Here is a 12,586-nt window from a genome sequence, read left to right on the forward strand (position 1 = left end):
GGCTCTCCCAGCCTCCTGCTGACCAGGGCCTGGCTCTCCTCACCTCTCCCAGAGAGCTGCCATATGCCTCGGTGCTGGCTGGGAGATGGGAGGGTGCTCTGTTTCTGCTGCAGCTCTGAGCCCCATGCAGGCAGACAGGCTGTCTGGCCCGGGAGGGTTGGGAGGCTCGGTCTCACCAGATGGCCTCCCTCCTGCCTGCAGATTCTAGGCACTGAGGAGCAGACAGAGCAGAAGGGGGCAGGAAGTAAGTGGTCAGTGAGGAAGCTCTTTGGAATGAGGTCCTGACCTAAATTGGGTCACACTCATTGCTGGGCTCACAGAAGGTGCTGGGATCCAACTACCCGGGTAACTGGCTCTGGTGTGGGAATAAAATGCAAGGCTTGCACCTGTGTGATGCCCACAGCGCTAGTCTCCTGGAGGCGGAAGTGGGTGCTCAGTCATGCCCATTCTTGCAAGACAGCATCCAGAAGGAAAACATGCAGTAATAGCATAAGGGAGAGTTCGTGAAGTCAGAGTTTACAATGGAGAGTGCTGCTTTCTGCCTATGTGAGGCCAGAGGTTCAAGAGTCCACGGTCAGGCCCTTGGTCCCCTTGGACGTTGGCGTGCCCCATGCTTTTCACTGAGCAACACGTTCACTCACTCGCACTCACACACGCTTGTCCTCCGGGCTGAGGGAGCCTCTGCCCTTGGTGCCTGCAGAACTTCAGGGGAGGCCCGGCCCCTCCCGCCTTGCAGGCTGGGGCAAGGGTCCCTCCTGCAGAGGGGAGCAGGGTGCCCCTCAGCTGGCTGTCATCTCGGTATGGGCCTGCTCTGCCCCCTTTCCTCCCGAGAGGCGGTGGGCGCTGGAGGTCACACTCCCTGGTACCATCCTGGCTCCCGGCCGCTGGCTCATGACCTCCAGCAGGCCTTCATCTCTGTGTCTCGGCTACATCAGCTGTGGAGGGAGGACACCAAGGGTCCCCACACAGCACAGCTGTCGGAACTGCTCGCGTTTGTGAAGGCTGATGGAGGTGGAGGGAGTGTTGTTCGGCTAGCCTCCGTGGCCCCCGCACGCGCTCCGGGTCTGGGGCCAGAGCGAGAATTTAGCCTCGCTGCCCATTGGGCCTGTAACAAATTACCACAGAGTGAGTGGCCTTTAACAACACAGGTTTATTCTCTTGAATTCTGGAGCTCCGAGTCTGCAATTGCTTCCACTGGGCTTAGAGTCGCGGTGCTGGCAGGGTCGGACTCCCTCCAGAACTCTGGGGAGGATCCATTTCCTCACCTTCTCCACCTTCTCGAGCTGCATTCCTCACAGTTTTTGGCTCTCTGGCCTCTTCCTTCATCTTCAAAGGCCGCAGCTAGCATCTGGCTTCTGTTGTCCCATTGCCACTGCCTTCTGTGATCAGATCCCCCTTTGTCTTCATCTCCTGTGGATCCTTGTGATGGCATCGGGGCCACCTAGAGACCAGGAGACGCTGTCATCTTGGAATCCTACACGGAGTCACATATGCAGTCTCTTTTGCTGTGGGAGGTGATGTTCACAGGTTCTGGGGATTAGGACATGGACCTATTTGGTGGCTGTTCTTTACACGACAGTTAAGACACGAAGAAGCTCCCTGGGGTCTTGATCCTGTGGCGTCCCTTGGCCAAATTCTGAACCAGCGGGCAGCACTGCCCCAGGCCTGGCTGGGCCGCACATGCTGCCTGGACCCCGGCTGCCGAAGCCTGTGGGGCACTGGGCCCTGTGTGCCCAAACAGCGCTGCAGGATACCATCCGTGTCCCTGGCCCATGGCAGGCCCCAGGGGGTGGGTTTGGGGTTCGTGCAGGCAGGTGCTGACATGCTATGTGTGTCCCTTTAGGCCATGGCGAGTGTCACTGTGGAGAATGCAAGTGCTATGCAGGTTACACTGGGGACAACTGTAACTGCTCGACAGACATCAGCACATGCTTGGCCAAAGATGGCCAGATGTGCAGCGACCGTGGGCACTGTGTTTGTGGGCAGTGCCAGTGCACAGAGCCAGGAGCCTTTGGAGAGACATGTGAGAAGTGCCCGACCTGCCCAGATGCTTGCAGCACCAAGAGGTAACGGCACCCTCACTCCTGCTTCTCCCCCTAGACAAGGCCTGTCTTCCAGCCCATTGGGCCCTGGGGCTGGCCAGCCTCTTCCTCCCATCCCCCACATCTTCCTCTGCCTAGTCGTGCTGGGGAGCGAGACTCTTACGAACAAGAACAGTAACTCGGTGTTAACTACACTATATAGTAAAATAGTGTTCTTGAAATGCTGGTTCCATGGGGATTTTGTAAGGTAATAAAAACAGGACAACAACAACAAAAAAGACTGCTATTCTAGTCCCAAATTTAGAAGTTACCAGATCACTGAGTTGAATTAAACCGGTTTTGGTACCAAAATAGTGGCTTCTCAGAGCCATTTGAGTGTTACTGAGTTTTTCAGAAGGGCCTTTAGGACACGTCTGGTTTTCCAACGAGTTTGATCCCCTCCCTGACATTAACATTTCCCAAATAATGTTTCACAGGATGACTGTTTGGCAAATGCAGTTTTGAACAAAACATAATCAGAAGGTAGATTGGGTAGGAGGGCATGCGACCTAGATAAGGCCTGCCAGCAACAAACCACAATGGCTTGTGAATTTTCTGCTCCATTTATAGAGATAATGGAACACGGGCCCTGTGCTGCTGCTGAATGCAGAGATTGTCCGGACAATGGGCACCCGGCCCCTGCTGCCTTGGCCACAGGGTCAGGTTCCCCAGGCTGACCTCCCAGTGGCTGTGCCCTTCACCCTCTGCCAGAGTGTGAATGTGCGGGAATTAAAGGGATTGAGGAGCTATGCCATCAGGAAAGCAAGAGTGACCGTTTCTCTTGAATTTTGCTAGAAAAAAACAGCTGTGTCAGCACCACCCATGCTAAGGGGCCTCAAGTGAGGGAAATGGGCACAGATAATCAGACACAAATAATAATACAGACATCGTCTCTCTTTGGCTGGGGAACGCAACTGTGCAATTTTCTTTTGGCAGATTTCCCCTCCAAATGTCTGGCTTAGGCTGATAATGGAAGGAGTTCATGCTCTGTGAGCCTGCTGTGGCTGCTGGGCAGTCCTTGCTCCGTAATGTTCTGGGTGGCAGAACCCCTGCTTGGACATTTGCCTCAAATAATCCAGGCATGGGTAATTGAAAGCTGGCTGCATGCAGATCGAGAGACAAGATAGGATCAGATTTATTTTGTGTAACTGGAGAAGAGCGGGGGAGAGTAAGGGAGAAGAAAAACAGATCTACTTTAGACCTGCTACGAGTGGAGAAATAACAGAAATCCCAACAGAAACCTCCCAGGGGACGAGGGTAGGATCCTGGATCTGGAGCCTGAATGGCTGTGTCCCTCTGCGCCTGGAGCCACAGCCATGACCCGCATGGGATGGTGGGGGCAGGAGGGGCCCTCCCCCAGCTCCCTGCGGCAGAACTCTCTCAGGTGTGTGCTCCTTGTCCTTGGGGCACCCGAGAGGTAAACGAGGGGCAAACGAGGGGCAACACACATGGAATCAATAAAAGTAGATAAAGCCCATTTCTTTCCTCTGGAGCCACAAGGCAGTATAGGTTTGCCAGAAGTCAATTAAAAGGCCCAACAGCCTTCACTTTTGTCAAAATGGCACATCCCAAGCTGCAAATATTTAAGACCTAGAAAACATAGCACTTGATAATTTCTTCTCCATTAAGTAATACCAGAGCAACAGGGAGAGCAGGGAGATGCTGTAAGGAAGCTACCGTTCCTTTATCTCTGGGCCGCACTGACCTTCTGTCCCTTTTCTCTGCCCAACTGCAACTGTTGTTTTAAACAAATTCCCTTTGATAGTGACTTGCAGCAGGCTGTTTTTCTACTTGCTGTTTTGCCAGGAACCACCGGGTTTTTGAATGCCTTCTGTCTTCCCCTCTCCCTGCCCCAGGATTTCAGAACAGCCAATCTCCACTTTCTAGCACTAACCAAACATACCCTTCACCTTGGGTGAGGTCACACTCAGCCTCAGCTGATTTCAATTAACAGGCTCTCGGAGTAAAGTCTCAGCAACTTGTTTATTTAAAAGGCCAGACTTATTTTAACACGTGACTACAGTATATCGCAAGTTTCAGCCCAGTGTGTGGAGCGTGCGAGTTAGACCGATCTGTCCACATGGTAATTAGGGAATGTTTCTTGGACGTGGCCCTGTGGTTTAATGACAACTGGTGTTGCAGCTGGAAGGCTCGGGGAACCCTCGAGGAGATGGAAGGTCAGCCTGGGGGCTTTGCAGTGTGTTCATTCAGGAGGCCGAGCTACACCAAGGCTTCCTGGCCCCCAGCCCAGCCTCAGTGGCCAGCCCTCTGGGACTCTGGCCTCAGGGGAAATGCAAACAGTACAACTTGTTTTTAACTCCGCAGGGTTTCCATGAGGTCGTTCCTGGGAAAGTGAGAACTTGGGAGGGGCTCACTGAGAAGCAGGGCCCCTGGGCGCTGGACCCGCTGCCTCCACTTCTCCCAGGTCCCCTCGCCTCCCCATAAGAGAAGAGGGTCCTGGAGAGGTTCTCTCCGACTCCCTTCCCCTGCCGTGCTCCTCTTGCAGTTTCTCCCCTGGGAATGTAGTCACCTGCCTCAGTCTCAAGGAATTAAAAAAACAGATGATGATAACGAAGGCTGTGCACAATGGTTGTACATCCTTCTATGTTTTTGCCAGAGAGCTTTCCGGACACACAGCCTCGTTGGTCCCCACGGGCCTGTGGGGTGAGCAGGGCGGCACGTCCTCCAGGTCTCTGCAGGGTCCCCGCCTGCGCTCTGCACTCTAGGCTCCTGGGCCCTCACCCAGACTCCTGAGGAAGCCCGTTTCCGGGGCGCTCACCTTCCTCACAGGCCACCAGGAACCATGGGCTCCCTGCCAAGGCCCTGAGAATTCGCTGTCAGCTGGTTGTTTTTCCCCAGACCACCCCTCCCTGGGGGTCCGTTTGTGCTCCCCCGTCCCACCGCCCCCCACCCCACCACCGCAGACTTCACAGGCCCTTGGTCAAATCTTCGCTGCTCTGGCCCCGCCTCCTCAGGAGTCGTGTGCTCCCGCAGAAAAACACAGGTCGATGGGGAGTACCTGGAGCTGGGCGGGGCTCTGGGAAGGAGAACTGACCCTTACTTGAGCACCGTTGTTAAGCATTTTCACCCAAAGACAATATCTGATTTAAACTGTGCACCCGGGCGCCTGGGTGGCTCAGTGGGTTAAGCCGCTGCCTTCGGCTCGGGTAGTGATCTCAGCGTCCTGGGATCGAGTACCACACTGGGCTCTCTGCTCAGCGGGGAGCCTACTTCCCTTCCTCTCTCTCTGCCTGCCTCTCTGCCTACTTGTGATCTCTGTCAGATAAATAAAGAAAATCTTTAAAAAAAAAAAAAAAAACTGTGCACCCAACACGGGAGGAGAGGGGCTCAAAGTGTCTCTCTTTCGCTCCTAACCTGATTTCTCCAGAAGGACCCTCTTGAAATGTAGGTTTCCTGAGAGGAGGCTGTGACCCTGTAGCCTCTACCGGAGGCTAGTGTTGACCAACTCACAGGGTGTAGCCCAGCTCACAGGCAGGCTCCTCTGGCAGGGAGAGGGGGCTAGTGCCTGAGGGGCTCCTGGGCAGGGCTTCATCGCCCTCACTGTGAAGCCAGGCTGCGCCCCAGAGATGTGGATCTCATGGGTGTAGGCATGCTCTAGAAGCAGGATTTTCTAGAAAGGCCCATGGAGAGTCTAATACAGAGGAGAGTTGAGGGCCCTGCAATTGTGGGAACTGGGGCAATGTGGGGCAGCAGGCACTGGCTGAGGGGTTGTGAGGACCCCTGTGCAAGGCCCAGAACACCATGTCTTACTGTGATGTCTTCTGCTTGGGGCACACGCTTGCCAGCATCAGATGCAGCAGAGTGCAGTGGGTTGGGCTCCTGGTATCTGAATTTAAGAGATCTCCAACCTGCAACTCAACATGGAGGCCAGACATGCTTCTAAACTCACGTGTTCCTCCGAGGACCCTCTGGCCACCCATGTGACAGCAGTCAGAGGCCAGCAGAAGCCCTTAGGTCAAAAATGTGAAGCTAGGACAAAGTTAGAGCCTCCAGGGCTGGCAGGAGGGCGGGCCACACACCCCTGGGAGCTCGGCTGCTGGTGGGGGGCTACTGCACAGCCTCTAACACCTGCATTTATCCTCTCTTCTCCAAAGAGACTGCGTCGAGTGCTTGCTGCTTCACTCGGGGGTCCCAGCTGAGAACCAGACCTGCCACAACCTGTGCAAGGATGAGGTGGTCACATGGGTGGACACCATTGGTGAGTGTGCCCCAGCAGCCCTGGGCTGCCATCCCCTTCTGTATCTTGGCAGACGCCTCAAGGCTTCCTCCCCCGGGGGTGATTCATTGGTGCCTGGTGGGGAGCAGGGCAGTTCTAGCCTTGGGTTAGGAACCACAGCGTCAGGGTCCTGGGTGCTACTGGGGGCTCCCCAAGAGGACTTGGGCTGCCTGTGCTAGGGTGTAAGTTCCAGGCCCTCTGCAGGTACGACCTCCTTGTTCATCACTTTCTGTGCCATCCCTGGAGTCCAGCCCCTTCCTAGCCACATCTCTCAGGCTCTCTGAACGGCAGGTATGTCAGGACAAGCCGTGTTAGCTGCTGTAACAGACACACCCCAGGCCTCAGTGACTTAACAGAATGTAAGTCTTTCACTGCGAGTCCACGGAAGACATTCCTGGTTGGCAAGGCCTTCTGTGAGGTTGTTCTGGAATGCAGACCCTCTCTGTATGAAGGTTCCACTCTCCTCAGGGTCTTTGGGATCCTCTCCACTCATTAGCTTGTGGGGGAAGACAGAGTGAGGGATCGTGTGAGATGCTTCTGTGGGCTGGGCCTGGAAGTGATGCCTGGGGTTCCCACCTGCATGTCACTGGCCAGAACTCAGCCATCTGGCATCATTTAAGCTGCAAGGGTCTCTGGGAAATGTAGTCAAGTCGTGTGCCGAGGAGGCAGGGAAACCGTGTTTGAAGAATGACTACCAGGTCTCTCTGCCACATTTGGTCTCAGCCTGGTGCAGCTCTCACGATGCTGCAAGGCCTCAGAAGGGGCTGAGCTCTTAATGTGGCCGGATGGCACCTGGGCCCACGTGCTGCCCTGGCTCTTGTCCCTGTGGCAGACATCCGTTCCTGCAGCTCTCACCGCACCTTGCTCTGTTCTCTGGCATGGCAGCTCTTGTTTGAGGCTTCTTCTCATTTGAACCACTCCAGTTTGACTCTGTCCATCCGTCCCTGTGCCTTTGCCTCTGGACAATGTCTACGAGTCCGTTTCTGAGTGGGAGCCCACAGGACGCTCAGATGGGGGTGCACAGACCTCTGCTTTCCACCATCTCTGGGCTGCCTCCGTCCCTTTTCCAGCACAGCCGTTGCTGTCCCGGCTAAGAGTCTCTAAGGGTAAGAGATGCAGATCACATCCGCTAGCCGTGAGTGCACGTGGCTGACTTGGAAGCTGGTCTGGAACACTGTGATTACACAAACCAAAGCGGCCCTCTGTTGGAACCCTCATACGTTCTGGCTGCGATGTAAAATGGTGCACGACTTTGGAGAAGTCCAGCAGCTTCCCCCGGTTAAACAGTTACCACACAGCTCAGTGAACGCTCCTGGGTATATGCACAGGAGAACGGACAACACGTTAACCAAAACTTGGGCATGAATGCTCATAGCAACATTATTCATAGTAGTCAAAAGTTTGAAACAACCCAAGTGTCCGTGAGCCGATGGGAAGCTAATGTGGTACATTCATCCAGGGGAAGACGGTGTGGGGTTCTGATACGTGCTACAGAGACGAATCTTCCAGGTATTATGCTGTGTGTGAGAAGCCAGACAGAAAAGGACATATATCGGATGATTCCATTTATGTGAAATGTCCAAAATAGGCAAAAGCACAGAGACGGAAAGTAGGTCGGTGGTTGCTAGAGGCCGGGGAGAGACAGGGATTGAGACTGACTGCTAACAGCAAGGGTTTCTCTTGGAGGTAATAGAAATGTTCTGGAATTAGATGGTGAGAGTAGTGATACATTGTCAGCATACTCAAATGACTGAATTGTACCTAAAACAGTGGGGTGAGGGGACAAGACTGTGTACCTCAACAGGGGTTCTGCCTCTGAGGCCCCCTTGCGTGGCAGCCTCGCTTGACCTCAGCTGCTGCGGGTTCCTGGCTCCAGCCTCCCATCTTGGCCCCGATGCATGGCCTCCCTCATTCCTGCCCCGTGGTTCCGACTGACCGCTGTGGCTATATCCTAGCTCCTGAGGACACGGAGTTGTGCACTTAGCTGGCCCTGGCTCGTTGAGCACTGCTGTATGCTGGGGCTTGTGCTAGACCAGCGGGACCCATGCAGAGCCCAGGCTCACACTGTCTTCCTGCCGCTGCATTTTTCTGCTTGCTGTGAAGGTTTGGCTCCCAGCGCAGTCTGCCCTTGCACCTGGAGCAGCAGTGGCCCCCACCCAGACACACAGGCAGGAAGGACAAGACCCCACCTTCCTGGGGCCCCTGCCTGACGCACCTGCTCTGGGGCGGTTGCGACTTCTCAGTAAAATCCTCCATGAGAAGGTGTCCACTCAGGTGGACTGTGTATCCTTCCCTCTCCTGGCTTTTCTCACACACATGTGCACTCAGGCCAGGCTTACGAGTTGTGGGGCTGGGAGAATGGTCCAGGCCCTCACCTTTGACGACCACACTGACTGGTCTGGTTCCCGGTTAAAAACCAGTGAGAGCAGTAGGGTTGCCAAGGCAAGAGCCGAAAGGCTTCTCACGCAGCTGCCTCAACCCACCGCAGTTGCTCAGGACCGACTGGCCATTGCTGCTGAATGTCCCCTTTCCCTCCTAGAAATCAGTGTGACCCTTGCCCACAGAAGCCTTGGAGTGCTGGTGATGCCTGGACCGGGGGCTGGGACTCTGTCGTGTCAGGGGAACAGCTGTGTGGGGCCAGGCGGGGGCTGCTCCCTGTGGAGGAGCCCTGCAAGTGGTGTCCAGACCCCATCCTGGCCTCCGGCGTTGGCCCGCAGCACCCTTGTCCTAACGTCCTCATCACCCTCTGTGGTCGCTGTGGGTTTCCGTCCTAGAACAGAGCCACGGACGCTCGGCCACCACAGCGGGCTCTCAGCCAGGTGCACTCGACTGTGAGCTCTTGCCTGGGCTCGCAGGGCATCGGGATGGCCCTTTCCTTTCTGTGTCCCTTTCATGTCCAGGGCAGTTCCACGTCCCAGCCTCAGCCCGGAGCAGCACACCAGTGCTTCCCCTGCTTCCTGTCCTGCCCGCATGGGGGAGGTTGGCAGAGCCTCTCTCCCACTCCCCAGAGACTGCTTGCGCCCCGGGGGATTCATGGCCCCGGAGCAACCCACACACCTTGCTGGGGCTGCATCCTTGATGGGAGACACCCCAGCTCCTCGTAAAGGCCCAGCCTCCCCTTTATGTCTCTCGGCACCCGCTTGCTTAACCAGGGTGCTCGGCCTCCTGCCCTTGGTCAGCACACTGGGTCGCTCAGAGCAGACACTTGTGCCCGGTTTTCTTCCAGTGAAAGATGACCAAGAGGCTGTGCTTTGTTTCTACAAAACCGCCAAGGACTGTGTCATGATGTTCACCTACGCGGAGCTCTCCAGCGGCAAGTCCAACCTGACCGTCCTCAGGGAGCCAGGTGGGTCTGACCAGCGGGGAGCTCGGCTTCTAACTCCTTTCCCTGCTCTGGGCTTGTCGCCCTCTGCCCTCCCTGCCTCTCTAAACTGCCCAGAGAGGACGGTCACGATTTCTCATAAAGACCAGGGGCTAAGGCGACCCCTATCCAGCTCCTAGAGTTTGGCAGAGAGGTGGGCCTGCGCCTGGGGACCCACTGTGGTTGGGGCTCAAGGTCACGGTCTGGAGGCACGGGAGCTAGAGTGTCTCATCTTGGAGGAGCCGGAGTGTTGGGAGGAAAAGAGGCCATGGCACTCATTTCACCAGAGGTGGGGGGCGGGGCGGGTTTAGATGGTCAGGGCTGGGCGGGCCGCACTTGCCTCAGGGAGCTTCAGAGTCCACACCCTGCCGCTACACTTTTCCATCCAAGACCGGCCATCAGAGCTCTGGGTTACATGGCCCTGCTCGGCTCCAGGGCCCCTAAGGAGGCCCAGACTTTGTTGAAACAATGATAACTCTGCCTCCTGCTTTGGACCCAGGGACCAAAGGCCTTTTGTTTTGGAGTAATCAGGGATTCTAGTATGACCCCTTTTATTCTTCTCTGGAAGGAGGGCAGGGGTGAGGAGAAAAAGAGCTGCTCCCTTCAATTTACAGCATGGCAAACTGTCTTTCCAAATTGAGCCACACCACATAATGTGGCTTCTCAGGGCCGGCAGCAGAGGAAATGCTGTGCCCAGGATGCAGGCCAGCAAGAATGAGGCTTTGTCTTCAAGCGCTGTCTTTGCGGTCCTTTGAAAATAAGCACATTCGCTGCGAAGGGCCACCCTAAGGGCTTACAACTGTTGGCTGGCCCGCCGCCCGGCCCTCGTGGATGCGGCTTCGTGCAGTCTGCCGCCTGCCGGGTCTGCTCTGAAACCATTCACAGGAAGGCCAGGACCGGACCGGTCCAGTCTTGAGAGTGGAGACCGGGCCGGGCCAGGCCTGGGCACTCAGGCGGGGGGAGATGCTGCTGAGCACAGGAGGCACACGGCCTGTGGGAGCGAGGGTGCTAGGCCTGAGGTGGGGATGGGGGTGGGGTGGCATGGGTGGCCATGCTTTCCTGGTGGTTCCGCTCACTCCGCTTCCTGGTCCCTTCCAGAGTGTGGAACTGCCCCCGATGCCACAACCATCCTCCTGGCCGTGGTGGGCAGTATCCTCCTGATTGGGATTGCGCTCCTGGCCATCTGGAAGCTACTTGTCACCATCCATGACCGGAGAGAGTTTGCAAAGTTCCAGAGCGAGCGGTCCAGGGCCCGCTATGAGATGGTAAGCCAGCGGGATGCTAGTAGTAGAGAAAAAGTCGAGCTTTGAGGTCTGGTTGAGGTTATACAAGCTTTAAAGCCCCCTAACATCTTTGGCATTCAAATCAAAGAAACAACACCTGGGAGGCGGTGTGTGGCCAGGTCAGGATGGTGAGAACACAGGACCCCGGAGCGCGGGGGGCCCTGTGCAGAGCCCCACAGCAGACCCAGCTTAGGACCCTCATAGAGCAGAGGCAGAGGCGTGGCGCAGCCTCGGCAGGAAGAAGCTGGATGGTTCTCGAGAGACCGCAGACTCAGTAAAGGACCTCACGTCCTTGGAGTCCGCAGCGGCGTCTGTGGTGCAAGTCTCGTCTCCCCAGGCGGACTGCGCTTTCCCATAGAACTGAGTGCAGTGAGCATCCCTGGACCCCTAGTTAGTCTCTGTTTAAATTGGAAGGGAGTTCAGAGATCATCTGGTCCGGCCCCTCGTTTCAGAGATAAAGAGTAGAAGCTCTGAGACCTGGAGGGTCTTTCCCAGGGTGCGATAGTCAGTGGCCACACAGGGCTGTCACCAACTGCACGCTCAGGCTGCCGCCTTCCAGGGTGATGAATTGAAAAAGGGTCTGGAACCCTGAGTATGTGTGTTCGAATGAATGGACACCCATGTCCTCTTGCCTTCTGTGTTCTCTAGGCTTCCAACCCTCTGTACAGAAAGCCCATCTCCACACACACCGTGGATTTCACCTTCAACAAGTTCAACAAATCCTACAATGGCACAGTGGACTGACAGCTCCTCAGAGGGCCAGAGGGGGCTGATGAAAAGTCAGACTGATTGGCCTTGGACAGCCGCTCAGCTGGATCATGGCCCCCTGGAGGGACAAGCACAGACAGCTTCCCGTGAACCTGGGCCGGGAGCCTACTCCCTGCGCCGGAAGGTGGCCAGTGTGCTGCCCCACTGCCAGGCCACGGCCACAACAGGCAGCCACCCCTCCAAGCCCAGGAAAAGGCCCGGGACCTTGGCGCTTTCAGCTTTCTGCACCACAGCGAGCTCACTGTCTCCGAGCACAGCCGGGGGCCTAGGCCACCTCTCCCTTCTGGGGCTGATCCTCCAGTCTGGCCAGAGGAGAAGGCTCTTGGGAGCATTGGAGTGTGCAAAACCAACACACACTCTGGCTTTTCTCGTGTTGATCATTTTTATATAAAATAAAAAGATCGTGCATTTATGGTATAGTTCTCATTGCCGCAAACTGTCTGCCTGATCTATCCTTGCACAGGGGTGTTGGTGGTGGGATTATCGAGATGCCTCCTGAAGGCATAGAGTTGCAAATGTCAGTTTTCCAATTCTGTCCATGTTCATTTAGTACTTTTGTAATGAAAGGGGGAAAGTTTGGGATTGAAAGTAAAGATTAAAACCAAAAGATTCTGTGTTTGCCTGACATTCTCTGTGATGCCCCTATTCCTATCTGAAGTGGTCTTAAGTGGTATCCTGGTGGGGGTTTAGACTAAAATTTTTTTTTTTTTATAATTTTGTTTATTTATTTGACCGAGAGAGATATCACAAGTAGGCAGAGAGGCAGGCAGAGAGAGAGAGGAGGAAGCAGGCTCCCCGCTGAGCAGGGAGCCTGATGCGGGGCTCAATCCCAGGACCCTGGGATCATGACCTGAGC

The 12,586-nt window shown here is 55.6% G+C and overlaps 1 protein-coding gene across 2 annotated transcripts in view; it reads left to right on the forward strand.

Moving 5' to 3' along the window:
* ITGB5 (integrin subunit beta 5) overlaps positions 1-12,355 on the forward strand; it is a 116,132-nt gene extending 103,777 nt beyond the window's left edge. The window contains exons 11-15 of one of the 2 annotated variants that reach the window (XM_047734885.1): positions 1,844-2,066; positions 6,197-6,300; positions 9,545-9,664; positions 10,778-10,944; positions 11,611-12,355. In XM_047734885.1, coding sequence (XP_047590841.1) covers positions 1,844-2,066; positions 6,197-6,300; positions 9,545-9,664; positions 10,778-10,944; positions 11,611-11,706 — 710 coding nt within the window. In that variant the 3' untranslated portion in view covers positions 11,707-12,355. Of the gene's footprint in view, positions 1-1,843; positions 2,067-6,196; positions 6,301-9,544; positions 9,688-10,005; positions 10,159-10,777; positions 10,945-11,610 lie in introns of those variants that run through there. The other variant, XM_047734892.1, reaches the window with a different exon arrangement.
* The last annotated feature ends 231 nt before the right edge of the window (positions 12,356-12,586 follow it).

Source organism: Lutra lutra, chromosome 1 (genome assembly GCF_902655055.1).
Source record: "Lutra lutra chromosome 1, mLutLut1.2, whole genome shotgun sequence".
Taxonomy (NCBI): domain Eukaryota; kingdom Metazoa; phylum Chordata; class Mammalia; order Carnivora; family Mustelidae; genus Lutra; species Lutra lutra.